The sequence below is a fragment of the Meriones unguiculatus genome, chromosome 11 (genome assembly GCF_030254825.1).
Source record: "Meriones unguiculatus strain TT.TT164.6M chromosome 11, Bangor_MerUng_6.1, whole genome shotgun sequence".
Classification (NCBI taxonomy): domain Eukaryota; kingdom Metazoa; phylum Chordata; class Mammalia; order Rodentia; family Muridae; genus Meriones; species Meriones unguiculatus.
This window is the reverse complement of record NC_083359.1, coordinates 61,167,694-61,195,675: the sequence shown is the minus strand read 5'-3', so window position 1 is coordinate 61,195,675 and position 27,982 is coordinate 61,167,694. Positions and strand designations below refer to the sequence as shown.

The following is a 27,982-nucleotide window of genomic DNA, read 5'->3' as shown; positions in this document are numbered from 1 at the left end:
TTATAAATGTCTGGACACTGTCTTCATTGTGAGCGCTGCCCACTCTGCACTAAGAGCAGAGCGCCTGGCTTTGGGAATAGATTCTGGACTGTCTGAGTTTTCGCTCTGCTTTCTAAATTTTTACTTTTTTATTTGCTACTTAAACTAATAGTTCTCAGATACCACTCATCTCAATGTCAGGACCAAAAGGAACTGAAGACAAATGGGTAAGCGTGGTATCTTAATAACACATCCCATATGATTCCCTGCACTCTGCCCAATGTTTGGTTATGAGTCTCAGTATCTGCTTTGACACACTGTTAGATAGAGTCTTTCATAAGAAGGGGGAGTTAGTAAGACATGGAGAGGACAGGAGCCCCACAAGGACCAAATATATCTGGGCACACTGGTCTTTTCTGAGACTGATTCTCTAACCAAGGACCATGCATGATATAACCTAGAACACCTGCTCAGATGTAGCACATGGCTGCTTAACATCCAAAGGGGTTTCCTTAATAAGGGGAACAGGGACTGTCTCTGACATGAACTCAGTGGTGGGCTCTTTGCCTCCCCCACCCTCCAAGGGAAGAGCAGCTTTGCTAGGCCACAGAGGAGGACATTGTGGCCAGTCTTGAAGAGACCTGATAAACAAAGGTCAGATAGAAAGGGAGGAGGACCTCTCCTATCAGTGGACTTGGAGAGGGACAGAGAAGAGATGAGGGAGGGAGGATGAGGTTGGGAGGGAATGAGGGAGAAGGCTACAGCTGGGATACAAAGTAAATAAACTGTGATTAGTATAAAAAATAGAAATTAAAAAAATAATGCATACCATAGCATTTGCTGACCTCCAGGCTTACTCCATATCTGTGGCTCCTCACAGTTCTCACTTTACTCCCAACCCTAAATTTCAGCTCAATGGCTTCCCTTCCTTCAGGTTCTAATTCCTATATAACCCTGCCGTTTCAGCGATGCATGCTCTTGGTTGTCTCTTGGCTGTCTTTCTCTTAGTCTTCTTAGCTCCCTTGTTCTTACCCTTTCTCTTGTCCTCCTCTTGCTCTCCTCTCTCCTCTCATGGCTTGGTTTAGTCTTCTGAGCATGCCTAGTCCATTACTTTCTTTCCTTGCTCTGGATTCTCACTCAAGACTAGTTACTTTCTTGGATTCAAGAGTGCTAGCTACCATCTATTCCCTCATGAATTAAACTTAAATTTAATTACAAGTAAGTACTTGTATTTGTTGTTATGTACATTAAAGCTAACACAGCTCCCTTCAGAGACATCAGGTCTACGTAACATTCTCTCTTATAACACTTCCTTAGGTACAAATGTATGCTTTATAGTATGTTTAATATTTGTTATTCAGAAAAACTGGCTCTAACAAAATATCACTAAATGGTGCAATAGTGCCACTGACATCATGAGAAAAACCAATAGCTATCTAATTGGACTAAAGGCATGCCTGTTACTCTAAGTCTAGTCAGGAACTCTTGCCTAGAGTGAGTATAGAATAAAGCCTATTACTGCCTTTTTGCCAAATTAATTGAGCTTCCAATTATATTCTAAATATTTTTTTTCCTTAAAAACCCACAAGGCAAGTTCAGTTCTCACCTCTCATCAAAGAAGCAAAAAGAGATTTTTGCAGCACATAGAGGCTATTACAGAGACACACAACCGGTCAAAATGCAGAGAATAAGTAATTGTGGGATTCTCAGTATGATTGATACATATACAACTCAACCCTTATGCCCAAGTCTCCAGGAACAGCACATAAGAGTTATCGGAAGATTTTGAAAGCCAGAGGACCAGGACACTTATTTTGAGATAGTGTCTTTAGAGAAGACAGGGTTCATGCATCTACACATTTAACAATGTGGTTGCCTGCACAAGAGCTTTCCAAGATGATCCCAAACAACGTGCCAACAGGAACTGGGGGAAATTTCCCAAGGTCCTACACCTGGATGAATCACTAAGGCAGTCAATGACTAGGACAATGAGCTCTCTTCGGAGGCCAGTCTCCTGGGAGGCTTTCCAATCCTAAGTGGTCAGCCATAAACCCACATGTATGTAGCAACATTAATAAAACTCAGTAGACTATGAGTGTACACACACATGCACATGTGACAGTAATTAGAAGAGGACAAGGATTAGAAAGGGGAAAGAAGAACATGGGAGGTGTAGAAATTATTCAAACATAGTGTGTCCTTGTATGAAATTAATTATTAAATTAATTTAAACAAATTAAATTAAAAAAATAAAGTAAGTATGTAGGTAAAATAAAGATAAAGATAAGAATAACAATTGTGCCTGTAAACGGTACATGTCACTGAGCACCTTCGGCTGACTGTAGCCTGCCAGTACGTGAGCTTCACGGCTGAGTTCCTCAGAACCTTTACTCTGTCTCTAGACACCAGCTTGGCCCAATAAGAGAGGGTCTAGTCCCTTTCTAAGTGTTGAGGTAAATATGCAGTTTCTCAGGCCAGAGCCAACAGGACTTTCCCTAGGCCCATTTTTTCCTGAGATAATCTGTGCAATTATCTTTTCAGAGGCACCTGGAGAATAATAAGTAAAATAGATTTTGAATCGTCAAACAATGATAAGTAAGAATGAATTAAAAAGTAACACATTTATGCTACTTTCAATTTTTATATTATTGGCTGTCTATATTTGTGATTATTTTATTATAAGCCTCAATTTTATAATAGCTTCAATAGAGATAAAAAGAGGAAAAAATATTTCTTCTATCAGATTTTGATTAAAATTTGTAACTTGTTATCAAAATACTAGAAAAATCAGCACTCATGATTTGTAATGTCGATAAATTTCTAGTATTGTCAATTTTTTTAAAAAACTGTAAAATTTCTTTGATTAAATGAACAATATTTCAGAGCATCAAGCCCTTGTGACGTGACTAATGTCAGGTACTCTGGACTGCAGTCTTGTCAACTGTTCTGTTATCAGCTTCGTGGGAGGATCCCAGACTGGAGACAAGCCCAGTGAGCTCAGCAGCGTTTATCAGCGCTCTCTGTACCGGACTGCGGCTGTCTCGGGAGCAGCTGTTCCTGCTCCGCGGCTGCTCTTCCCTGCTTGACAGGCTGTGGCTCTGGGAAGTGGCGACTGCTTTCGTCCGCTGTCTTCTCACATCCACAAGACAAGCGGCTATTACAGTGAGTTAAGTGGCAGCTGAATTCCTACACATTCAACAAAACAGGAAGCAAACCACCTGAAAATGCCTATCTGTATAGATTAAATGTATGATTTGGGATATTAGGCCATTGGGTTGAGTATCTCACTCCAAAAAGTTCTTCTGGCTTTAAGAGAGTGCTTAAATGTTCTGTGTTCAGTTCGTTCATATATATGCTTGAGCTAGTAACTCCACACAATCTAACATTAGTGGTACTATCTGTATTATTTCCTAGGTGAAATCTATCATTAACAATGTACAGAGATAAGTAAAAGTTATTCTTTATTTAAATAATTGAATATTACATAGAATGAAAAATTGTAGTCAGGAGCCATGTCCAGCAAAGTCATATCCCAAATACAGTTCTTAATGATGGACGTTGTATAAACAACGGAATAAACTGCTTCTTCTCCACTTCCATGAAGTACAGGCAAATACAGGCCATGTGCTTGGAGACACTGAGAGTGGGTAGAAAGCTGGAGGGCATATGGACAGAAATGAAGACGGGGCTTCCAGCTTAGCAGGTTGGGAGTTGAGTATTTGCCTGGACTCTGCACCAGTTCACCATGAGACACTCTTTCACACCTCTATCTTCCTTACTATAACGTACCTCAGTGAGAAGTTAGAAAATTAGCTTTTCAAATGACGGGATTTTTCAGTTTTTCATTTATATCCAAGGAGACACAGGCCAGTTGCCTCACACATATAAAAAGAATTCCTTGGGAGACTAACTTCATGAATTTTAGAAAGCAATCTCATAATCTCCATCCTTCGGCATGACTATCTTGGCAATGTTTCTGTACTATGCCTGGGTGTTGGCCCAGAAAACACTGCTTAACTGAGTTTCCCTAACTGATTTTTAAAAGTGCCTTTATTGCTATCTGTTCTGTGGTTCGTACACAGTAGAACGCAGTTTAAAGGTTTTATGAAATCCAGAGGCAATCACCAGCCCCTGCTTCTCACATTTCCAGAAACCTGAACTTGTTTCCAAGCAAAACAAGCTGGGATTTACAAGAACAATCCGGCAGGTCACAGACAGGGCACAGTAAGAGCGGAGATCGACCCCCCACGCCCACGCTGCTGGTGTTGCGCTCTACCCTTTTGGTTTACTTTGCAGAAGTGCTCATGGGCGGAGCACCTAGCGATCCCATTTCCTAAACTGACTTTCAACTTCCCTTTGGGACAAGTCTTTCCTTGCAGTAACCACAGTTCTTAGCAGAGGAGAGCTGGATGGTGCTGACTTCTCTTGGAGCTCCGGAATGATTCAAACCATGAGGCCGTCAGCAAGAATTATTTGGCTTTTATTATGGACTGTTTGTGTAGCAGAAGGTAAGCTTAAAACAGAGCCTTTCTATGTCCTGGCTGAGCCACATTATAAAACCTTTGCAGATAATGTTTCTCATAGAAATCATTCAAATTTAGTCTAGAAAATGTGGGGTAATTACTAGTCTGTAAGTTAGTGGCTTTTGGTGGTAAGTTTGAAAACTGCAAGCAGTTCTTTGACTGCCGTAATTGATGGTTTGGCTAAATGTAAAAACTCAAGACTGTGCTTTAAACATATTTTTGCAATCCATAATTGGGTATAGTCATTTAACTTTTAGTTATTATGAAATAGAAGGCTTTCCCTTTTCATAAGTGTTCCTGAAGTACTTCATATAAAACTAGTGAAAAAGATGCAAATATCTATATGCAGTGAAAGCTTTTATGTGTGTGTGTCTCTCTCTCTCTGTATTTATTTCAGGCATAATTCTAAAACTTCCTAACTACATCACTTATAACTGATATTGGCGTAACCTTAAAAGGTTTGTATACAAGAACTTTGTGTATTAGAATAAAAAGATTATAACATTTAACACATAACCTGCATACACTAACTGAAGGATCTGATTTATCTGTTGATTTTTTTTCTCTTATGTATGGAGCATATTTGCCATTTGGGGGGTAGGTTATATGAGTGTTCGAGTTCTTCTCTCATGTCAGTAACAGAAATTCTGACTTTACCATTCAGTTAAATTCTTCCAGAACTGCTCAGCTTATCCTACAAAGGATATTACTTTCCTAGTTCACGATAGGTTTCTAATTATGTGATAAACATTTAATTAACTTTTATTTCTGTTCTGGTTTTCTAAGATAGGGTGTCACTGCAGTCCAGCTTGCCCCTGAGCTGAGGGTAGTCCTTCTCTGTCAGCCTCACATGTGCTGGGTTATAGGGAGGAGGGACTGCTATGCCCAACTCAGCAACTTTTATATGAAGTGAATAATATAATAACAATTTCCCCGAACATTTCACTTAGCCAGCACTTTGTAATTTGAGGCTTTGCTGCAGCGTCTACTAACTAAAGGCTAAAAAAGGACCTAAAGCTGAATATTCACCAATACAGATCAGAAAGGCAGCTACGGCTTCTCCGTTATATCTTTGAGTAAAATTCTAAAAAAAGTATTTAAGTGCATTTAGTTCCTTTTGAAAGGTGAACTTTTATAAAAAATTTTCTAATGTTATTCTGAATTTTAGCTTATAAGTCTTTTATCAGACATCTTGTAGATTATGGCAATAATTTCCTTATATATGAAAATACAAGTATGACCAAGAGTTCTAAGCCATGTTGATATTATTAAGCACACCTCAACCTTATCTTTTGTCATATGTCAATGTTTTTGTCTTTCTTTTTAATGTTCTACTTGCATACTGCTTGCATACATACATAAATATATACATATATATATATACCTATTTTATTTCTAGCTAATTTCTTTTCTGTTTTACTTTTGTTTTTGTGGCAGGGTTTCTCTGTGTAATAGTCCTTGCTGTGCTCTACTCACTTGTAGACCAGGCTGGCCTTGAAGTCACAGAGATCCTCCTGCCTCTGACTCCCAAGTTCTGAAATTAAAAGCCTGAGCCACCATGTCTGGCTTCTAGCTAATTTTTAAGCTGATACAAGTTAAATTAAACTGCTTACACAACTACAAGGTGGAATTTCAATATTAAAAAAGAAGTGTCATGATGTTCACATGATAATTTAATGTCAATGATCTAGATATCCTTACTTATACCATGGATTTTAGCTGATTTTCTTGTTGTTACTCAATTTGAATATTCATCAGTATGCATTCTACTGTGGTGCCAGATCTTGCTGATGAGTCCGGCAGTTGTACTGTACCTGTTATTGTCTCAAGGGTTGTACAGTCAGAGATTAATTGGAAGTTTAATATTTAAAGCATATATGGGGTCACCTCATGCTTTCCACAAAGCGCATGGAATGCAGAGACAGATGTGAGAAGTCCCACACAAGTTCAATGAGCACAGTACTCCCTCTTTACTCTTAGCTTGGCTGGTGGCCTGTGTCCATCTCAAATGTAAACAGTTTCATCAGTCTATCAACTTAACAGGAATTTCAGCAAACAGAATAGCTTGGATCCATTAAAACAGTTACTTATGCACTTCGCTATTAACTTTTGCTTCTATTCTTCACATCAGACACTGGCAACTAAGCTGAAAAATATGCTTATGAAATGCTGTCATATTAGGCTTTACTAAGCAGGGAAGAAATATTCCATGAATATTTCCTGCCCTGATAAAGGTCAACATTCTTCCAAAACCAATGTTGGCTGGGCCAGCAGGCATTGTGTGCAGGCTAGTGATGTTGCTGCCTCAGACCCTGGTTACTTGAGTTCAATTCACCTGTAAAAGGAAGAAAAAAACCTCCTAAAGACCATGCTCCAGTTGCCACAGGCAGGCATGACAATTGCATGTTACACTCAGCCAAAACAAAAAAAAAAACAAAACAAAAACTTAACGTAAAAAAAAACAGTATTCGTAATTGAGGAAGAGTAATCAAAGGAAGAAGGATGAGCCCAGATTTCTTTTTGTCTTCCCTCTTCAGCGTGCAAGGGCTTCCTCATGCCTTCCTGGTGCAGCGCTGGCTGCGTTCACGCTCCAAGCTGCTAACTAAATACTGCCTCTTGCAAAACTGCATGCTGCTCAGAATTGGGTCAGATTTACAGGACAACCTGTAACATAAGAGTTCCTTAGTCGAGCTGTGTAATTTCAGGTCTGGGGAATGGATTATCCCCAAGCTTCCCAAGCATGCATTTTGCTCTCACAATTGGATATTGTATGAAATTAGGCCGCAGCCCAGAATTGCTAAAATGAACCAATTAAACCTGTGCTGAAATACAACCAAATAACTACTGTGTGCTTTCTGGGGAGATAAGTGTTTTCTAATCCTAGAGGTTTAAAAGACAAAAATGTCCTTTCAGGCTTAGAGATTTTAGGCATACGATGGAAGTTCATTTAATTCTATATTATGTTGTTTTAAGCATATGATTTTTTCAAACTTATTTTAACATTGATATAGCAAAATTGATGTTATATATATATTAATTATGAATTAATCATAGTTACTCTTTAGGGATTTGAAGGAAAAGTTATTTATGCTTTTATTTAAAGTGAGATATGTCAAAAATTCAAACAATGCATTGTAAGGTATTTTTGCTTTTTCTGAAGAGAAAAAATTGATATGGAAAGTGCTCTTACATTTTTCTTCAATCTATATCCAAAGTTGAAGGTCACTTACTCTGTAGGATTCACCACATCTTAACTGAAAACCACATCTGCCACTTTTCCTTCAGCCTTAGACATGCTGAATGTCAAAGTTTCATATGCTCTAAGTGACTCAATGAAGACAGATGAAACAAGTTGCAATATAGAAGTGTTCTGTGTATCACTGTGTATGTATCATAGCACACAGTATTATATGAAAAGAGTTCTGCCACCAGTATCACTCTGTTTTCTATCACACCTTACTTTAACTTTTTGAGATAGATTCTCACCTTATGGCCCAAACTGGCCTTGCACTCCTAGTCTTTCAGACTTAGACTCTCAAGTACCGAAATACAACATCAAGAAACACTTATCAGCTTTTCTGTTACTATCTTTCTTTCTTTTATTTTTAATTTTTATTTCTTTATTTTTATTTAATTAATTCATTGATTAATTTATTTATTACATTTTATTCACTTTGTATCTCAGCTGTAGCCCCTCCCTCATCCCGTCCCAGTCCCACTCTCCTTCCCTCTTCTCCTCCTATGCCCTTTCCCTAGTCCACTGATAGGGAGGACCTCCTCCCCTTCTATCTGATCCTAGCCTATCAGGTCTCATCAGGGCTGGCTTCATCATCTTCCTTGTAGCCTGGCAAAGCTGTATACCCCTTTCCCCCAGGGGGACATGATCAAAGAGCAGGCCACTGAGTTCATGTCAGAGACAGCCTCTGCTCCCCTTACTAGGGAAATCACTTGGAGACTGAGTTGCTTATGGGCTACATCTGAGAAGGGGATCTAGGTCCTCTCTATGCATGGTCGTTGGTTGGAGTATCAGTCCCTGCAGGCCCACTGAGATCAGATTTTTATGGCTCTGTTGGAGCTCCAGTCCCCTCTAGGTCTTTCTATCTCTCCCTTCTTCTATAAGATTCCCTGTACTGTGCCCAAAGTTTGGCTATGAGCCTCAACATCTATTTTGATTCCCTGCTGGGTAGAGTCTTTCAGAGGCCCTTTGTTGAAGGCTCCTTTCCTGTTTTCTGTCTTCTCTCATTTCTGATGTCTATCCTGTTTGCCCTTCTGAATGAAGATTAAGCATCTTCCCCAGGGTCTTTCTTGCTGTTTAGGTTTTTTAGGACTATAGATCCTAGTATGTTGATCCTTTTTATATGTCTAATATCCACTTATAAGTGAGTATACACCATGTGTGTCTTTCTGCTTCTAGGTTTCCTCACTCAGGATGATCTTTTCTAGTTCCATCCATTTGCCTACAAATTTCATGATTTCCTGTTTTCAACTGCTGAGTAGTATTCCATTGTATAAATATAGCAAAATTTCTGTATCTATTCCTCAGTTGAGGGACATCTAGGTTGTTTCCAGATAGCCTACCAAAAGCAATCTATAGATTCAATGTGATTCCCATCAAAATACCAACATAATTCATTACAGAACTTGAAAGAACAAGTCTCAATTTCATATGGAAAAACAAAAAAAAACCCAAAGTTGCTAAAACAACCCTGTACATTAAAAGATCTTCTGGAGGTATCTCCATCCCTGATCTCAAGCTGTATTATAGCACAACAGTAAAATAAATATACATAAATAAATAACAGCATGGTACTGGCATAGAAATAGACTGGTGGACCAATGGTATCGAATTGAAGATCCAAAAATAAACTCACACACCTATAGATAAATGATGTTTGACAAAGAAACTGAAACCATAAAATGAAAAAAAAAAAAAAATAAGATAGCATCTTCAACAAATGGTGCTGGTCTAACTGGCTATCTAAATGCAAATAGATCCATATTTATAACCCTGTACAAAACTAAAGTCCAATTGGATCAAAGACCTCAACATAAAACCATCTTTCAACTAAATTTACTTAAAAGAATGGAAAATTAAAAAAAAAAAGATTGTCAAAAACCTAAAGAAGCAATCAACAGTTTCCTTTTCCGAGAGAGAGAGAGAAAGAGAGAGAGAGAAATCCTTCCATTTAAAAACAAAAGGACAGCCTTTAAAACATACATACGAATAACATACATACTGAGCAGGGTATAGTTAAGAATACATATGTGTATAAATATATGCTCATAACAACAATTATGAAAACAAGAGGCCATGAATTGAAAGAAAGCAAGGAAGGGTATATGGGAAGTTTTGGAGAGACAAAGTTTCTCCAAGAAAGTTAAAATGATGGAATTATATTTTAATCCAAAGATTAAAAGAAATAATAATAATAAAGAAATATTAATTTCTGTGATAAACTAAAAAATAATGTGGATTTACGTAGCAAAAATGCATGTCTCCATAAAATCTGCCATTGTTTCATTTACACAGGAAACCAATTTTGGCATCTTGAATTTATGATTCTTTTTCACAGCAAATATTTGTAACCCTGACATAGGATAAGCCAGGACTTACAGGAACGTACATACATTTAAAAACATTTCTTGTATTTCAAATTATAATGAATAGTTGGATTTATTGCTGCAAGTATTTATTTATGGATTTATTAACTACAAGTATCATAAAAGTTTCAAAGCCAGAAGACATCTGAAAAATCCTGAAGTCATCCATCACTGATATTTCTTTGGCCCTCTTATTTACAAGAGAAGAGAAAGAATTCACAACTACAGCCAAAGCACCTATTGCAAAGTCATAATTTTATCATTAAGCAAACAGCACAGGATCCATTGCAGTTTGTTTTTCCTTAGGAAAAATACAAATCCTACATCCTCAGCCTCCCTCTGTTGAATGTGAGAATTGAAACAAAAGAAAAATAGTGTTTTCATCCCAAGCCATCGAGGCAAGGCATTGGAGAGACTCCCACATTTCTCTAAGGAAAGGGGCTGAATTAAATAATCAGGATTATGGCAGAGACAACAGCATAAAAAGATCTTCCTTGAGTATTGAGTTTAGAATTTTGAGAAGAGTCTGAAGAGAAAGGTCAGCAAACAAGCGCCCTGTGTGATAAGGATCCCCACACATCTAGCGTATTTCCTCGGCTTCTTAGTAGTAGTTTCCCAGAGACCAGATGTGCAGTTATACCAACTTTGGCCAAGTTTGCTTAAGTCCACCCTACTAGATGCATGTGTTATAGATCATTGTGTAAACTAGATCAATGGGTAATCACAGTTTATTATGCAGATTAGGTTTTCATTTTAGAGGGACAATAACCCCTGTACCCACAACACACATTGTCAGGATATGATTCTATTTCCCTAAATGATGTTATTTGGCATTGTGCTATGTCCCAACTGCCTTCAGTGTCTTCTTTCCTGCAACTCCTAAAACACCTGACATGTTTATAGTACCATAAATTCAACCAACTTGTAATTTATGTGGAAGAGACAATATAGTTAAATTTAGTGCTATTGTGTGTAACTTACTGTGAAATTTCACTGTTAGCACTGGACAACGGTAAGGAACAGAATAGCAAAAATATCATTCTGAGACAGGAAGCGTTCTGTTATGAAATGCTGTAGTGGGGACAAATGGTGGAGAAATTGGTCACAGACAACAGTGGAAGGCAGACTGTGAAGGCAAGCCTTGCATAGCTGCAGCGTAGCCACATTCTAGAAAAGTCTATGCCCTTTACCTGAATGTAACTTACAACTAGCGCAAACTAAAATTATTCTACAGTAGAAACTGAGACATAGTAAACAGTTTTCATCTTTGGCCTTAAATTGCTCCATTTTGAACTCTCCCTTCCCCTCCAAATTGCTTCTTCTCTATTTGCTGCCTCTGATTGCTAGTCTTCACCACTTTCCTCTTCCACACATACAACCACCTCTACCTCTTGCCATTTAAAGAGATGCTGTCAACCAAATCCTCAGGTGCTCAGCTGACTCATGGGCACTTTATCCACTTCTTAACTTTACTGCTTCTCAGAACACCGCACATGAAAAACACACAAGGTGATTAGGGAAAAAAAATTGTTACATTTTGGCTTAAAATTAGAAGAAAAAACTGGTCCAGAGAAAGTCAAGTAACCAAACAGGAAAAAAGAATCTCTAACATGAAATAATGAAAAGAACACAAGGATTTGACAAAACACATTTGTTTCAACATTTTAACTTAGAAAGACTAGTTTCTCACAGACAGTGCTAACTGGAAATGCAATAAATAGAGGATGATTATAGAAACACTCCTTCAAAGGTTCCTAAGAACATTTTACACTTTGAGTTAAATTCAAGGGATTCTTGACTTCAAAAACCACAACATAGATTCACACTTGGGATGAAGACAGATGTACAATGGGAATATGAAGAGTTTTCAGTGCATGCAACATGCCATCAAGTTAACCATACAATGGTTCCCTTGTCTCTTCTTCCTCCTTTCCCGGCTTTGTCCTCTTCTTTTTTCTCATCTTCATCTTCTCTTCTTCTTTTTTTTTCTTTTTCCTCCTCCTTTTTGTTCTTTTTTCTTGCTTATTCCAATTCTTGTCTTTTAAGTTTTCTATTTGTCATTCTCAAGTGTAGTCATGTTCACTATATGGATGTATAGCGTGGAAACACTCCTACAGTTCCTTTTGCGTTCACTCTTTCTTTTACTCAGGATTACTTTTGAATGACTTCTAAATATTTGGCAGTGTAATAATACTTTCCAAAAGGTAGTCATTTAGTGGAGATGAAAAGATTGAAGACTGTATTTAAATTTTCATATACTACCATTCATTTTATAAACTATTGGGACTGAGATAAAAATTCCTAAAGCATAAAACTGAAGCTGAAAAAATGTACTAAATATCCAAAATTGTGTTCAGCTGCAAAAAAAAACTATGAAATTAATTTGATAAATGAATGAATCCAGACTTAGAAAGGCAGACACTGTCTGTTCTTCATATTCTGTTCTCCTTCATATTTTTATTCTAGTTTTAATGTGTATACTTACCTGTTTAGTATAATATATCTATGTGTATATATGTGAGTGTGAATCTGGGTAGAGGACATGGAACTAAAAGTGGAAAACAAAATGTGGAGAAAGGGGACAGCAGAAAACCCATATGACAAGAAAACAGAAAGAACACTGAGATGGACTGACACAAGGCAGGGGAGGGAGATAGGGAAGAAAAGGGATGAAAAGAATTAAAAAAAAAACAGTTTTGAAAAGTCATAAGAAGAGCTGGCATGATGGTACATGCCTTTAATTACTGAATCTGGGATGCAGAGCAGCAGCTGAGTTCAAGGCCTGCCTGATCTATAAAGTGAATTCCAGGATAGTCAAGACAGACAGAGAAACTCTGTCTTGGAAAAACTAAAAATAAACAAACAAACCTGTAACAGAATATAATGCTTTGTATACTAATTTAAAAGAAAAATTACAAAAACAATTAGATTGGGAAAGAGTGGATGGGGGAGGGAGCAGAAAAGAAAAAGAGAGTAGATTCTATTTGGATAGCGATGTTTTTGCTGTTTTAGTTTTACGTCGCTTCTCTGAGACGAGTCAGACTAAGTAGCCCATGCTGGCCTCCGCTCACACCCTTCCGTCTTCAGCATGCTGAGAGTACAGGCATGGAGCCTCGCATAGGTAGGCTCTGAACATGGCAAAGGAGGTAGCCAGCTGACGCCAAAGAGGATGTTAATGCTCGTTGCCCATCAGTTTTACAGAAAGAACTAAAGGAGTTCTGTAGAGCTGTGTGGCTCATCTCCACACATCCAAGCTAAGCTGGCTTAACTTCTACAAGAATTAGGGGTGAGGTTGGGAAGGGAGTTGTGTTCCTTTGTTTTAAACCTTGTCCCCAGGCTCCCACCGGACAACCCTCAGACACTAAACTACTTACCTAAGCTGCTGAATTTCAGGGTTAATTTACTCATCCTGCAGCTAAGCTGCTTTCTGAGGCAGCCGTTCAAGCCTAATGAAACTATTCAATATATACTAACAATTGATTTTAAATAGACAACAATGTGCTTGAAACCATTCTTGGTGTTAGGAGACTGTTGTCCAAGCACTGCACATTTCTGAAGTATTCACTCTGCGTTTCAAGCTGCTTCCTCACAATGACACAAATGCCAGCTGCTCTTCTGGTCGATTTCTTTCAGGTTTCACCGTGTTCCCTTTATGATCGAGTCTTTTCTCAAGGTTAACATTTTTACAAGGAAACTTCACAATTGTCTCTGTATATTTTAGAAATAGAAATTTACTTTTTCAATTGTTCATTAAGTATAATTTGAACTTAAATTTTTGTAGTTTGTTTTCTTACAGTACCTTATTTGCAACTGATATTTTCTTTATTCAAAAAATTTTTAATTCTGTATTCTTGTACTATTTCTAAATTAATGTGAATATTTTAATCAACAGAAAACTTTTTGAATCACATATATATGTAAACTTAATATTCATTTATATCAATAAGAAAGCAAAGGGAAAATTTAATAAAAAATATCTATTTCTGCTATGTCAATTTTATTCATTTGCTTTAATTTTCTAAGGAATTTGTAGCTTTCAACTATAGTATATTCCATCTGCTAATAATCAATAGTTTTAAAATGATACCTATTATTCTTTCCTCAAAATATTTTTAGAAGCTATAGTAAATAAAAAAAGATAATATCTCTGTCTATAATCTGCCAAAAATGTGGACACAGATAACTTTTACAAAATATGAAAATTCATTAAGATTTACTTCATAGCAGTGAGAACATTTCAAGTAACAATGTGGAGGCATGTTAGCAGTGGAAATATGGGATTGCACTAGGTTTGCGCATCAATGTTGCTTCTTGAAATTTGAGTATAAAAAGTTGGTAAATTATGATTATTAAAATATCAGATGTTTGCTTTTAACTTTCATCAAAATTATAAATTGTCTTCCTCAAGTTTAAGTAAAAAGACTCTTGTTTTCAGATAGTCAAAGCTATACACAGTAATTCTGTTTCTGAAAAACATTCTAAATCAGCAAATACTTCCAAGTAAATAGAAAATTACCAATGATGGTTTAAAAAGACAAAATTAACTGTTAATTATGTTATTGCCAATCGATGGAAACAGACTTTACCGGTTGGAATCTGAGTAAATACTTAGGTACAAGAAAAGTGAGTTTTATGAGATCATCTGGAGATGGAAGTAAGCAGCTTCCTCCATTTTAAAGGTTGAAAACGTTTTTATCCCTTTGAAAGTATTTCCAGGAATGACCCCTATTTAGTAAGCAAGCACCTGCCATGCCTTTATTAACATTTCCTACTTATTTCAGGCAAATGTGTGTGGTGTACATTTAGGTTGACAGATTGACTACGTGAATGAAAAGAACTTGCTCCTGTCTAGTTATAATGCTTTCAGAAGACATTTTCAGTAGAGCTTGAGAAATCTGTTGTTTGTCACTATCTTAAGACATGCTTAACTGTTATTGAAGAACTACAGAGAGCCATTGCTTTAACCATTGTAGCTATAACACTAACCACTAATACGTATTGTGTTAAAATTCTAGAAAAAGAAAAAAAAAAGTTGTGCATTTGAAGGGAGAATGTCTGAGAGCAGAGAGATTGCTTATTTTCAGAGTGAACTTTTTTTCCTGGCAAACTAGGTATTGCTGTGGCAGTGGTGGGGCATTACCACCACCTAGTGTACAAAAGTTTAATTGCTGAAAGAATGAGTATCAAACCACACTGTTATGTAATTAGTCACACAAGTTCACTAGAACAAATGTTTGAAAAATTAGTGAAATACTCAAAGAAACTCTGTATACTTGACAGCCTAAAATATTGTTTTGTTCTTTTAGAAAAATACAGTGGTCCTTATATTTCATAAATGGTATAACAACACATAGATACAAGCTCCAGATGGGAGATGCCTCAGTAGGCATTGCCATTAAAAGATAAAGTTTAGAACAGAGTAGCAAATTGTCACAGGATCAAGAAGCAAAAGAAACTTAGCAATTAAAACAATGTTTTTACTAACATAATAGATAATAAGCACCAGAGTCTGCCACTTAAGAACCAGCATGTTGTGTTTTACTTAATGTAATCGTTTAAATATCTGGATGTTTATTACAAAATTAAGCAGCAAGCAAGCATTAAAAGCAATCCTATTCCACAGAACTAATATTCCATAGCCACAATTCCAACTCCTGGGTGTCTGAGGTTAGAGAACTCAGAGGGAGCCCGGTCTGGTCAGACTTTGTCTCAAAAATAAATAAATAGGCAAAAGTGTGGATACACGGCAGGATATGAGCAGACAATGTAGTAAAATGTTACCTGTGCAATCTGTATGCTTGCTCTGCTGGTTTTCACCAAAAAACCAAACTCCCCCAGATATTTGAAATTTTCTGTTAAAAGTATAAGCAAAATGTTTCTCCTATTAAACTCAAGATCAAAGTATAACACCTCTAATTTGCTTCCCAATCTCCAACCATAAGTAGTGATTAAAACATACAAATTCCAGTGTCTTTCAAGCTTTTACTTATCCATTTCTTTGTTTTTTCTTTTGTTTGTTACAATTTATTCACTTTGTGTCCCGGCTATAGCCCCCTCCCTCATCTTCTCCTAGCCCCACCTTCCCTCCCTGTTCTCCCCCATGCCCCTCCCCTAGTCCACTGATATTTGCAAAATTTATAGAGGTTTTCCATTTTTATTCTTGATGGGGTTAATCTCTCTCTTTTTCTCTCTCTTTTACCTCTTTCCAATATTAAAACAAACTTATTGGGTTCATCAAAATCCTAAATTTTAGATTCACTGATACTCTACATACCAAGTATTTTTTAATTAACATTTAGCATTTGGGTTATTTATCAGTTTCTTCTAGTACAACACTGGGAAAGCTGTCAAGTTTGTTGCTGTTGTTGTTTGTTTGTTTTTAGCTCCTCTTCTGCAATTAAAAATAATTACAGAAAGTTCATAGATGTAGGGTTATTATTTTTGTTCATTTTAAAAATATGTTTTTCTCTGAAAGACTCAACCCAGCAGGGAAGCGAAGCAAATGCAGAGACTTACAGCCAAACTGTGGACAGAATGCAGGGAGTCTTATGGAAGAAGGGGGATACAGAAGGACCTATGGGGACAGGAGCCCCACAAGTAGACCAACAAAGCCAAAATAGCTTTTGGGACCAGGGGGACTGCAGAGACTGATGCTTCAACTAAAGACCATACATAGAGGGGGCCTAGACCCCCTGCTCAGATGTAGCCCATAGACAGCTCAGTCTCCATGTGGGTGTCCTAGTAAGGGGAGAAGAGAGTCTCTGACATGAACTCACTTGTCTGTTCCTTGATCACTTCTCCCTGGTGGAGTGACCTAGCCAGCCCACAGAGAAAGAGGACCCAGGCAGTCTTGAAGGGACCTGATAGGCTAGGGTCAGACAGCAAGGGAAGAAAACTTGTTTTATCAGTGGACTAGGGTAGAGAGATAGGGGAGGAAGAGGGAAGGATGGTGGGACCCGAAGGAAATGAGAAAGGGGGCTACACCTGGGATACAAAGTGAATAGATTGTAAATAATAATAATAATATAAAATGTTTTTATTTCCTTCATGACATTTTTTTTACCCATGAAGGTAAGATAAATGGATAATTACCAGGCAATATGCTATAATTTATATTTCATAAGAGCTTGAACAAAGTATTTTAATGATCTCACTAGAAAAGAAAGATAAATAACACAGTAGACAGATATGCTTATTTGGATTTGACCATTGCTCAGTATACACATGCATGTTAATATTACATACTCCTACATCCCTATGTGCAAGCACTGATATAAAGAGAATCTGTTAACATGAGGAAATAATGGTGATTCAAAATTATGCTTGCTTAATTTAATTTTAACATTAGATACACAAATTTGTACATTTCTTTGATGGCTAAAGATGTTGAGCATTTCTTTAAGTGTTTCTCTGCCATTCTGTATTCCTCTACTGAGAATTCTCTGTTTAGCTCTGTATCCCATTTTTTAATCGGATTGATTTGCTGCTTTTTAACTTCTTTAGCTCTTTATATATTTTGGATATCAGCCCTCTGTCGGATATAGGGTTGGTGAAGATCCTTTCCCAGTCTATAGGCTGTCATTTTGTTTTGATGACTATATCCTTTGCTTTACAGAAGCTTTACAGTTTCATGAGGTCCCATTTATCGATTGTTGATATACCTTGTAGGAAATTAACATAGTGACTAAAGTCTATGTTATTCATTCCCACTGAGAATAACATTTCTCTTTCTTATCACAATCATGAATTTAACTCCATTGTATCCAAGTTGCACCTTTAGGTTGAGTTAGCTCATTTCTAGTCTCAAACACTTCGAAGCACAGAACTTCTTGTGTGTGAGCATGTGTATATGGGTTTAAACCCAAACTTGCTTGAACCTTCCTTTCTATATCCCAATAGACTACAGTAAATTCTCTTCTCTACTACTACTTTGAAACCTGATTTAAATTAAACATTGAAAGACATTCAAATATTCTAACAAGTTGATGAAGCCACCAGTTGTATATTTTAGGGAGATATGTTATTGTTTTGGTTTTGGATTTGATTTTGGTTTTGGTTGGGACTTCTGTGAGGCTATAGGAAAATTTGGTCTTCACTTAGGAATCAGTTGAAATTCCAACAGGACAACTAGATTCAGATTCTGCACACGATTCAGAATTTTTCAGGCTAGACACGCCCTCCAACATGTGTGTTGTGTGTCTGATTATTTCTCCCTTACTTCCATTCTCCAATTCTATAATCCCCAATCATCACTTCATATACAGAAGCGACACATATAACCAGACAAGAAATTCCACAGACCTCAGGCATGAATGGTAAAGGCCCATCCCACCTAGATTCAGTCCATTAATTCTCACTGCTCCCGCAACATGACTTTAAGCACTCCTACAAATACCTCCACACCAACTTTTCTCTCACTCCATGTATATAGTAGAAAAATAATTCTGTCCTGTCTTTTTATACTATTTGAATGTTGAATGTCTCCAAATAGTTTTATGTTATCTTACTATAATTTAATTTCATAAGTAGAATTTTACTATATGCAGTGCATAGTATGAGTTTTTTAAAATACTTGCTGCTTAGATTTGCTACATAAAAATAATATCTTCAGGACAGCTACTTTGTTTTATTGCTTTCTTTTTCTTTTGACAATTTAGAAGGTTGCTTATTAAATCTTCATAAGATTGTGCACACAAACAGCTGAATGGACCTGTAATTGTATACATAATATTAAAAGCAAAATAACATAAGCATACTATCTTTTAAAATAAGTATTTCAAATATTGGTTTGCTTGTATTACTTGTAGATTGTAAAGGACCTCCTCCAAGAACAAATACAGAAATTCTGTCAGGTTTTTGGCCTGACCAACCATATCCAGAAGGCACCCAGGCTTCTTACAAATGCCGTCCTGGATACAGAACACTTGGGACTATTGTAAAAGTATGCAGGAGAGGAGAATGGGTGGCTAATAACCCATCCAGGATATGTCGGAGTAAGTATTTCATGTCTGAGTAACTTAAGAAAACTTTTAGTTTTGAATATACTAAATGTTTTACATTATAGCAATACAAATTATATCACTAAAATTTAGAAAAATCACTTTGAAATGTAGTTATCTACAAAGTTAAAAATGGAAGCATACAGTTACCTTTAGCTACAAAATATTCTTTACTGTCTTCAGTTTTCCTCCTATTCAGTGACACCCAAATGTGCTTTTCTGACTCCTATATGAAGCATGTTCCAGGAACTGTTTACTAATATTGTATCTTTGTCTTTCCGTTTTAGAAAAGCCATGTGGGCATCCTGGAGACACACCCTATGGGTCATTTAGGCTGACAGCTGGATCTGGGTTTGAGTTTGGTGCAAAGGTTGTTTACACCTGTGATGAGGGGTATGTTGTCTATCTTAAAAGGCTTATCAATGAAACTGTGTGAAGGAACTCTACAAGTTTGTACTTTAAGATGCAGAGGAATTTTAATCCAGCGACATGCCTACTCTTGAAAGAGATCACACCCAAAGACCTAGGTCTTTGTGATACAGCTAATAGAGACATGCCCTTAGTATACTCCATTAATCCCTCTGTCTGTAATATAGGCATGACACAATTTTAATCCTTCTGGCTGGAATTTATTACACACCTTTAATCCCAAACAATGATGTCAAATTGAGGGCAGACAAAATAATCAGAGCAAGATTTGTCAGAATGAGTCAGAGGTAGGATGCACCCAACTCTCAAAGAACAGACAGGAAAGAGAAGCAGCTTAAGATCAGGGCAGAGAGAGAGAGCAGGAGAGTTGGGAGACAGTAAAGTGGAGTTTGGGAGTACAGAACAGTTTGGTGCAGTTAAGTTGAGTTCATGAAGTTCAGAGGCAGTTTTTCCAAGGAGAGTATTTCAGTCAGAAGCAGAGAGAAGCCAGTTTTGATCGTTGGTTAGGAGTTTTGAACAGAAGAGCTAAGTTGAACCAGCCAGCCAGAGTTCAGAAAGAACTAGAAAGAGTGAGCTTACTCAGCAGTAAATCTTTTTTTTTTTTTTTTGAGAATAAAGTGTTTATTTGGCTTACAATTCCAAATTAAAGTCCATCATCAAGGATAAGTTGGCAATGTAGTTACATCATATTAAAAACAAAGAATAAAGATGACAATGCAGCCACTCCTGATGAGATCTGATAGACTAAGGTCAGAAGGAAGAAGAGGAGGACCTCCCCTATCAGTGCACTTGGGGAGGGGCATGCGTGAAGAAGGGGGTGGGAGGGTAGGATTGGGAGGGGAGGAGGGAGGGGCTTATGGGGGAATACAAAGTGAAAAAAGTGTAATTAATTAAAAAAAAAGAAGAGTGAAAAAAAGAGTCTTAATGAACAATTATCTAGAGAGGTTGGTCTGTGGGAAATTATATTGAATATTAATTGATGTAAGGAGACCTAGCCCATGGTAGGCAGCACCTACAAAGGGATTCCTCAACAATATCAGAGTGAATCTGATAGCAAGCCAGGCTTTCTGTATTCATTCCCTCTTCATTTGATATCATTTCTTTCCACTATCACAGATTATTTTTAAGAACTGATATGAGAAAGTTAATAACTATAATATTATTTTAAGTAAGTATAAATAAAATTAAACACTGTGGATGGAATATTTTTAGTTGACCTTTATTTTCTGATTTGAGGCAACAAATTATAACAGTTTACACTCCTCAGGCTTTAAAATTAGCTGCAAAATATCCCTAAACTCAAATGCTCAATGCTCACAAATTGTTATCTCACTGCCATTCTGTCTCTGACAAAAGCAGAAAATTCTCATGAGCATCATGGGATTGTCAGGAGAAACAAATATGACCCACACTTGCAGCCCTTTAAAATGATCCTGAGATACTACAAGTACCCACGAGATACTGATTTCTTATTTAGATCCTCCTTGCTCACAACCTGAAGAACTCTAACCCTAACCCTACACTAACCCTAACCTTAACCAAAACATCTGAAGAGATTTTTCAAACTCAGTTTTAGTCCAGTTTTCAATTATCACTGATTATCTTATCATACAGAGCCAACAAGGATTGCCTTGCCATGAATTTTTCAGGCTATTACACTGCTTACCTTTGAATTATTTCATCTCAGGCCAACTTTCCTGATTTGGGTTTCACTATTGTACTGAAGAGGGAATCAAACTCATATACTTTATTTGAATTCCTGTCTCAGAACATAGAATTTCCAATTAGGTGAAGAAATGAACTACATATTTACCTCTGACTCTGGCTCTCTGAAACTCATTGTGCCTCTTTCATCCTGTATATATGAAGAGTAAACATTGATAGAACCCAACTATGTTGAGCTTGAATCACCAACAAAAATCTGTTGGTGAAATTACTGACATTTATTAGTTAAAGTCGTCAAACCACATTAAGATCAGCAGGTAAAAATAGTTCATATTAATCAAAAAACTTTATTGAAGAATATTTTATCTATCTTCAGGAATAGTTGTTTTGTAACCCAGAAGTGAAAGCTAAGGATAGGCTAAGGTTATTGCATCCCTATTTTTTTTACCGCCTTTTTAGTTCTATGACTTTGTCTGTAGTTTCCCTGCTGCATATATGTTTAGTTACATATTATTTAGCAGAATGATTTTTAAATTTGTTATTATTATTATTAATTACAACTTATTAACTTTGTATCCCGTCTGTAGCCCTCTACCTCATCTCCTCCTGGTCCCATCCTCCCTCCCTCTTCCCCACATGTATGTCCCTCCCCTAGTCCACTGATAGGGGTTGGGTCCTCTTCCCCTACTATCTGACTCTAGCCTATCAGGTCTTACCAGGACTGTCTGGATCCTTTCTCTGTGGGTTAGTAAAGCCACCTTGCCAGGAGGGGGTGATCAAAGAGCAGGCAATCAAGTTAGTGCCAGTGACTACCCCTACTCCCCTTACCAGGGAACCCACATGGAGACTGAGCTGCCCATGAGCTACATCTGAGCAGGGGGTCTAGGTCCTCTCCATGCATGGTCCTTGGTCAATTCATTAGTCTCTGAAAGCCCCCTGTACCAAGATTTTTTGGCTCTGTTGCTCTCCTTGTGGAGCTCCTGTCCTATCCAGGCCTTTCGATCTCTCCCTTCTTCCATAAGATTCCCTGCACTCTGTCCAAAGTTTGGCTATTTTCTTTTTCTGTATGGACAACAATTTTCTTCTCTTTCCCCCTCCCTTCTCCATGAATACAGGTCCAGAAAGGTTTTGTGTAGAATTCTGATGACTGTCTGAAGGAACTTAGCATAAGGGCTGGTCTCTGCAGTGGATGGAAAGTCTTTATCAGGAACTTTGTTTTTTACATTGGAAGAGGACACATTCTGCCTCATAAAGGAGCTAGAGTATCACAGTTATAGTCAATTGTTCTGTCTATTCAACAGTAAGCATAGAGCAGACCCTTAAATTCAAACAGCCATGGCTAATATATTCTGATGAAGTGTTTTCTTTTCACAAAGATTTAGGGGCAAGAGAGAGAGATTTTTAAAAATCTTTTACCACAGGATACCCAAGACATTACAGAGTTTAAAAACCACATGAAACACACTCTATTTTGTTTGTGTTTTAGGTATCAACTGTTAGGCGAGATTAATTTCCGTGAATGTGATGCAAATGGATGGACAAATGATATTCCGATATGTGAAGGTAAATGATAAACTGATTGACATGTATGTCTAAGTACCTAAAACAGATGAGATTTTTTTTCATATTGTATGGAAACTTTCTAAAAGTTTATATTTATTTATTACTTATAATGTTTTATGGTTTCTAGTATAAAATGAAACATAATTGTTTTGTACAATTTTCCTCAAAATGGCCTGTTGAGTCAATATCTTTGGGCAATAAGACAAGGAAACAGCCCTAGGAAACAGTCCATTACATCCAAAGTTTTCTTCAGGAAAAATAAACTTCTAACACCTTCATGGCAGAGAAATTTTAAGTAAAATTTTAAAAAAATGTTTAAATATTTTGTATACTGTGGTAGAAAGGAAAGAAAAATTAAGGACAATTTCTCTATCAGAAGGCATATCTGAAAATCCACTTTTATATCTTTTTAGAATTCAGTGTCACATTGCTTTGAGGCATCAGTAAAACATTTGTATTTGATTATTCCAGAACTCATATTTCTTAATTTAGGAGACACTTGCTATCATGAAAATGCAAACTATCATTCAAAGTGATAATTTTCTCTTCCCATTCCCACAGAAGCTGATAACCAAACCACTTGTGTTACTTAATTTTTATGTTTTGCCAACAGTCATACTAAAGGTTTCAATATTTAGTACTTTCCTCCAGGTTTATCATGTTGGTGTTTTTAATCATTTACATGTTTTTACATAGGTCTGTTAATAAAGTGCTTTTGTTACTTCTCAAATTCTGTTAGTAAAAGTGGTGCCTGTATTTTCAGTTGTTAAGTGTTTACCAGTGACAGAACTGGAGAATGGAAGAATTTTAAGTGGTACAGGAGAACCAGACCGGGAATATTATTTTGGACAGGTGGTGCGATTTGAATGTAATGCAGGCTTCAAGATTGAAGGACAGAAAGAAATGCACTGCTCGGAAGACGGCCTTTGGAGCAATGAAAAGCCAAGATGTGTGGGTAAGGCTCACGCACCTGTCTGCTTGCTATTTGAATGGCTGTAGCTATTCTTATGAAAAATATATATTTGCCTTTTAAAGCATATTTTAATTAAAATAGAACTGCATCACTCTAATGCTTACTTAGAATGACTTTTGTTGTCCTTGACTGAAGGTTTTTTTGCATGAACCCTCTTATTTTACTTCAGGACAACTCTATTTCACCATGCCCTCGTACAGCGTTTTTAACTGACATAGCCAGGGTGTCCATGATTATTGCGGTTTAATGACTTGGTCAACACAGGTTACTACATGCTGCTGCTACTCAGAGTCCACACTCAGCATTTCCGATGTGTGCGGGAAAACTGATTTCCAAAGCAAATTTTTTACAAAGTTTTTGGAAGCTAAATGTTTATTGGATAGTTACAATCATGCTTCATGATGACATTTAATTAATATTTTAAAAAGTGTTATATATGTGTGGATACATCATATATTTCTGTTGCAAGTTTTAACTTTTAAAACACTAATTTTAATTAATATTGTTGGGAAGTGATTTATCTGTCACACAATACACACACATACACAAACATATTACAAGTTTACTATTAGTTTTACATATCTGAACTGAATCCACTAAATAAACATTTGACTTATGGCAAAGCAATATAATGAATTGTTAATCAATATTTCTTTGATTTTTGTTTCCTCCTCCTCCTCCTCCTCCTCTTCTTCCTCCTCCTCTTCTTCTCATTCCATCTTCTTTTTTGGGACAGTCTCTCACAATGTATCCATGGCTGGCCTGAACTTGATACATAATCCATATAATTTCTATCTTATAGAAATCTTCCTGAATCTGCCTCATGAATGTTGAGATTACCAGAAAGTGGCCTCATTACTTGTGTTATTTTTAAATATTATCTAGCATCTTCAATATTTTCACCACTTTTAAAATTGTCTACCTTTTGATAAAAAATAACTGTTTTTTTTTTCTTTTAAAAGTTTGTTTCATTTTTGAGACTATAATTACATCATTTCTGTCTCTCACAATGACCATTTGGTGCTAACAACTCTTTCTGACAACACTGATTTTTCATGAAAATAATGGTATGCTAATACATATATTCATGTGGCACAAACTTCACACATTGAAGTTTCATGGGTGTTACATGATAATAGCTAATTGTCTGTGGCTAATGAAACCGCAGAGAATCTGATCCTTGAGATTAGTTTTAAAGAGAGCATAAGGTATCTTCAGATGACAGTAAGGAGGGCAAGCATAGGAGCCCTGGGAAGGTCGTGTGGAGAAAAGTGGAAAGACAGCAAGGGGTCCATGGCGCTACACTGTCCTGACTCTCATCAGGTGCTCACAGAAGTCCCACTGGAGGATGCTGCTGCATAACCCCATTACCAGGGAGATTAAAACAAGCATCTACTCAGTTCAGACAGGGGACTGAGAGCAGATCTAAGTAAAGATACCACCAAAGTTCACCTTGATGAACTAATGCATTTGCTAGACTTACAGGAGTAGAAATAACTCAAAAACAGCAGCAACATCTAAAGCCCACCCCAGCATGGGTGAAGGCTCCCAAAAGCTGGGAACCTGGAGTGCACTGCACAAGTCGTGAGATCAACAGGTTGGAGAGTGTCTCTTTTCGGCAGCTCACATGGTCTGAGGGTCTTGTAGGCAGCTCTGCTGATCCAAAAGTGTTTCACAGCAGTCCTTCCTGCTTTTCTACACATGTGGAGGGAGGGCCTTAGGCAAAATGCTCCATTTGAAGGATTTGTGAAGCTTTAGAATTGTATCCTCCCTGAGCTTCCTTGAGGGACAAGATGTTTTACTTCCCTTCAGAGCAGTGGTTCTCAATCTTTGGTTCATGGGAGGGTCAACTGCTCCCTTCACAGAGGTCCCCTAAAACCATCAGAAAGCACAGATATTTATATTACAATTCATAACAGTAGCAAAATTATAGCTAGGAAGTAGAAATAAAAATCGTTATAATTGGGGGTCACCACACATGAGAAACTGTATTAAAGGATTGCAGCATTAAGAAGGTTGAGAAACACTGTTTTAGAGCATCATATTTAACTAGGAGCATCTCTCCAAGATGGAGCATTTTATCTTAGAGAAGATTTCTGTTCAACAGTTAAACAGAGGTGGTAAGGGAATGAGCATAGGCCAACTGAGTTCCTGTAATACTTGTCTTACACAACTCATTTCTTCTTCAGATTGACTGGAGAAAAGATGAAATATTTCAAAGTGACCATTTGAAACTTTCTCTAGTTATATACAAGGAAAATGGATGAAAAAATGGGAGAAAACGCTTTGACAAACTAGTTGCTAGTGCCATATTTCCAGAGTAGTGTATTTGAGAGAATTGTGTTAAAAGTTGCAGGGGTATTGAACTTGAGTTGGAAGAGGAGAGTCTAGTGGCAGAATGGAGGGCCATGATCCAAAGGAACCAGACCAGCTAGCTGAGCAAGCTGTTTATTGGTGGTCTGAGCTTTGAAATCACAGATGATAGCTTAAGAGAACATTTTTGAGAAATGGGTCATACTTATAGTCTGTGTGATAATGAGAGAACCCCAAACAAAATGTTCCAGGGGCTTCAGTTTTGTGACCTTCTCTTGTGCTGAAGAGGTGAATGCTGCAATGTGTGCGTGGCCACACATGGTGGATGGATGGATGGTGGACCAAAGAGATCTGTTTCTAGAGAGGATTCTGTAAAGCCTGGTGCTCAGTTAACGATGAAGAAAATTTCTATTGGTGGTATTAAAGAAAATACAGAAGAATATAATCTGAGAGACTGCTTTGAAAAGTATGGCAAGATTGAAACCATAGAAGTTATGGAAGACAGGCAGAGTAGGAAAAAAGAGGATTTTCTTTTGTAACATTTGATGATCATGACACATTCGATAAAACTGCTGTGCAGAAATGCCACACTAATAATGGGCAGAAGTGTGAAGTGGAAAAGGCCCCTTCTAAACGAGAGATGCAGTCTGCTGGATCACAGAGAGGTCATGGAGATGGATTTGGTGACTTTATGGGTCGTGGTGGGAACTTTGGATGTGGTGGAGGTAACTTTGGTCGTGGTGGAGACTGTGATGGAAGAGGAGGCTGTGGTGGTGGAGGAGGTGGCTGCAGAGGTTGGTATGGTAGTGGTCCTGGTTACAACAGAAGAGGATATGGTGGCAGTAGACCAGGATATGAAAACCAAGTTGGTGGATATGGTGCAAGAAGAGAATATGATGGCTAGAGTGAAGGAAGAAATTTTGGTGGAGGTAACTATGGTGGTGATGGGAACTATAATGACTTTGGAAATTATAGTGGACAATAGCAATTGAATTATGGACCCATGAAGTTGGGCAGTGTTGATGAAAGAAACTCAGGCAGTCCCTATGGTGGTGGCTATGCATCTGCTTGTGGAAGTAGTAGCAGAAGATTTTTTTTAAAAAGAGCAGATAAGGCTACAGTTCTTGGCAAGAGAGAGAGAGAGAGAGAGAGAGAGAGAGAGAGAGAGCAAGGACCTGTCATAGAAGCTGCTGGTTTCTCTGAAACAGTCTTCCCAAATGAATTAGAGGAACTGTAAAACTCTGTCACAGAAGAAATGATGATCCAAAGTCAGAAAAGTTACTGCGGCTGAAACAGGAAGCCCTTCTTGTTCAGGACTGTCATAGCCACAGTTTGCAAAAAGTGCAGCTATTGATTATTGCAATGTAGTGTCAATCAGATGTACATTCCTGAGGTCTTTTATCTAATGTAGCTTCTTCTTTTCCTTTTCATTACATTAGGTATATTGCCCTGTAAATTGTGGTAGTGGTATCAGGAACAAAAAATTAAGGAATTTAAAATTTTTATCTTATTTTATTTTATTTATTTATTTGAATTTATTCACTTTGTGTCCTGCTGCAGGCCCCTCCCTCATCTCCTCCCACTGCCACCCATCCACCCTCTTTTCTTCCAAGGCCCTTTCCCTAGTTCCCTATTAGGGGACAATCTCCTTCCCTTTCCATCTAGCCCTAGCCTATCAAGTCTCATCAGGGCTGGCTGCATCATCTTCTTCTGTGGCCTGGTTAGTTTTCAGTTTTGTGTAATTTAGTTTTTCTACATTTTAGTACAGAAATGCTAATAAAATGCAATTTGGAAGGTGTTTCCTTGTGAGTTAACAAGTAAAAAAGATCATTGTTAATTACCGTTTTGTATGAATTTTGCTAAAGTCAACTGTAAAGAAACACCTACTGACTTGCAATTTAAGGGGAATCTATTCTCCTTGTTTCCAAAACCATGAT

At 37.3% G+C, this 27,982-nt stretch overlaps 1 protein-coding gene and 1 pseudogene across 5 annotated transcripts in view; both read left to right on the top strand.

Moving 5' to 3' along the window:
* The first annotated feature begins 2,971 nt into the window (after positions 1–2,971).
* The window catches only part of LOC110564827 (complement factor H-like), a 101,623-nt gene continuing 76,612 nt past the window's right edge, over positions 2,972–27,982 (top strand). Inside the window, exons 1-6 of one of the 5 annotated variants that reach the window (XM_060364402.1) lie at positions 2,972–3,141; positions 4,346–4,487; positions 18,911–19,096; positions 19,390–19,495; positions 22,683–22,759; positions 23,523–23,714. In XM_060364402.1, the coding sequence (XP_060220385.1) occupies positions 4,418–4,487; positions 18,911–19,096; positions 19,390–19,495; positions 22,683–22,759; positions 23,523–23,714 (631 nt within the window). In that variant the 5' untranslated portion in view covers positions 2,972–3,141; positions 4,346–4,417. Of the gene's footprint in view, positions 3,142–4,283; positions 4,488–18,910; positions 19,097–19,389; positions 19,496–22,682; positions 22,760–23,522; positions 23,715–27,982 lie in introns of those variants that run through there. The other 4 variants (XM_060364406.1, XM_060364403.1, XM_060364404.1 and 1 more) reach the window with 4 other exon arrangements.
* LOC110564826 (heterogeneous nuclear ribonucleoprotein A3-like) lies at positions 26,131–27,513 on the top strand (annotated as a pseudogene).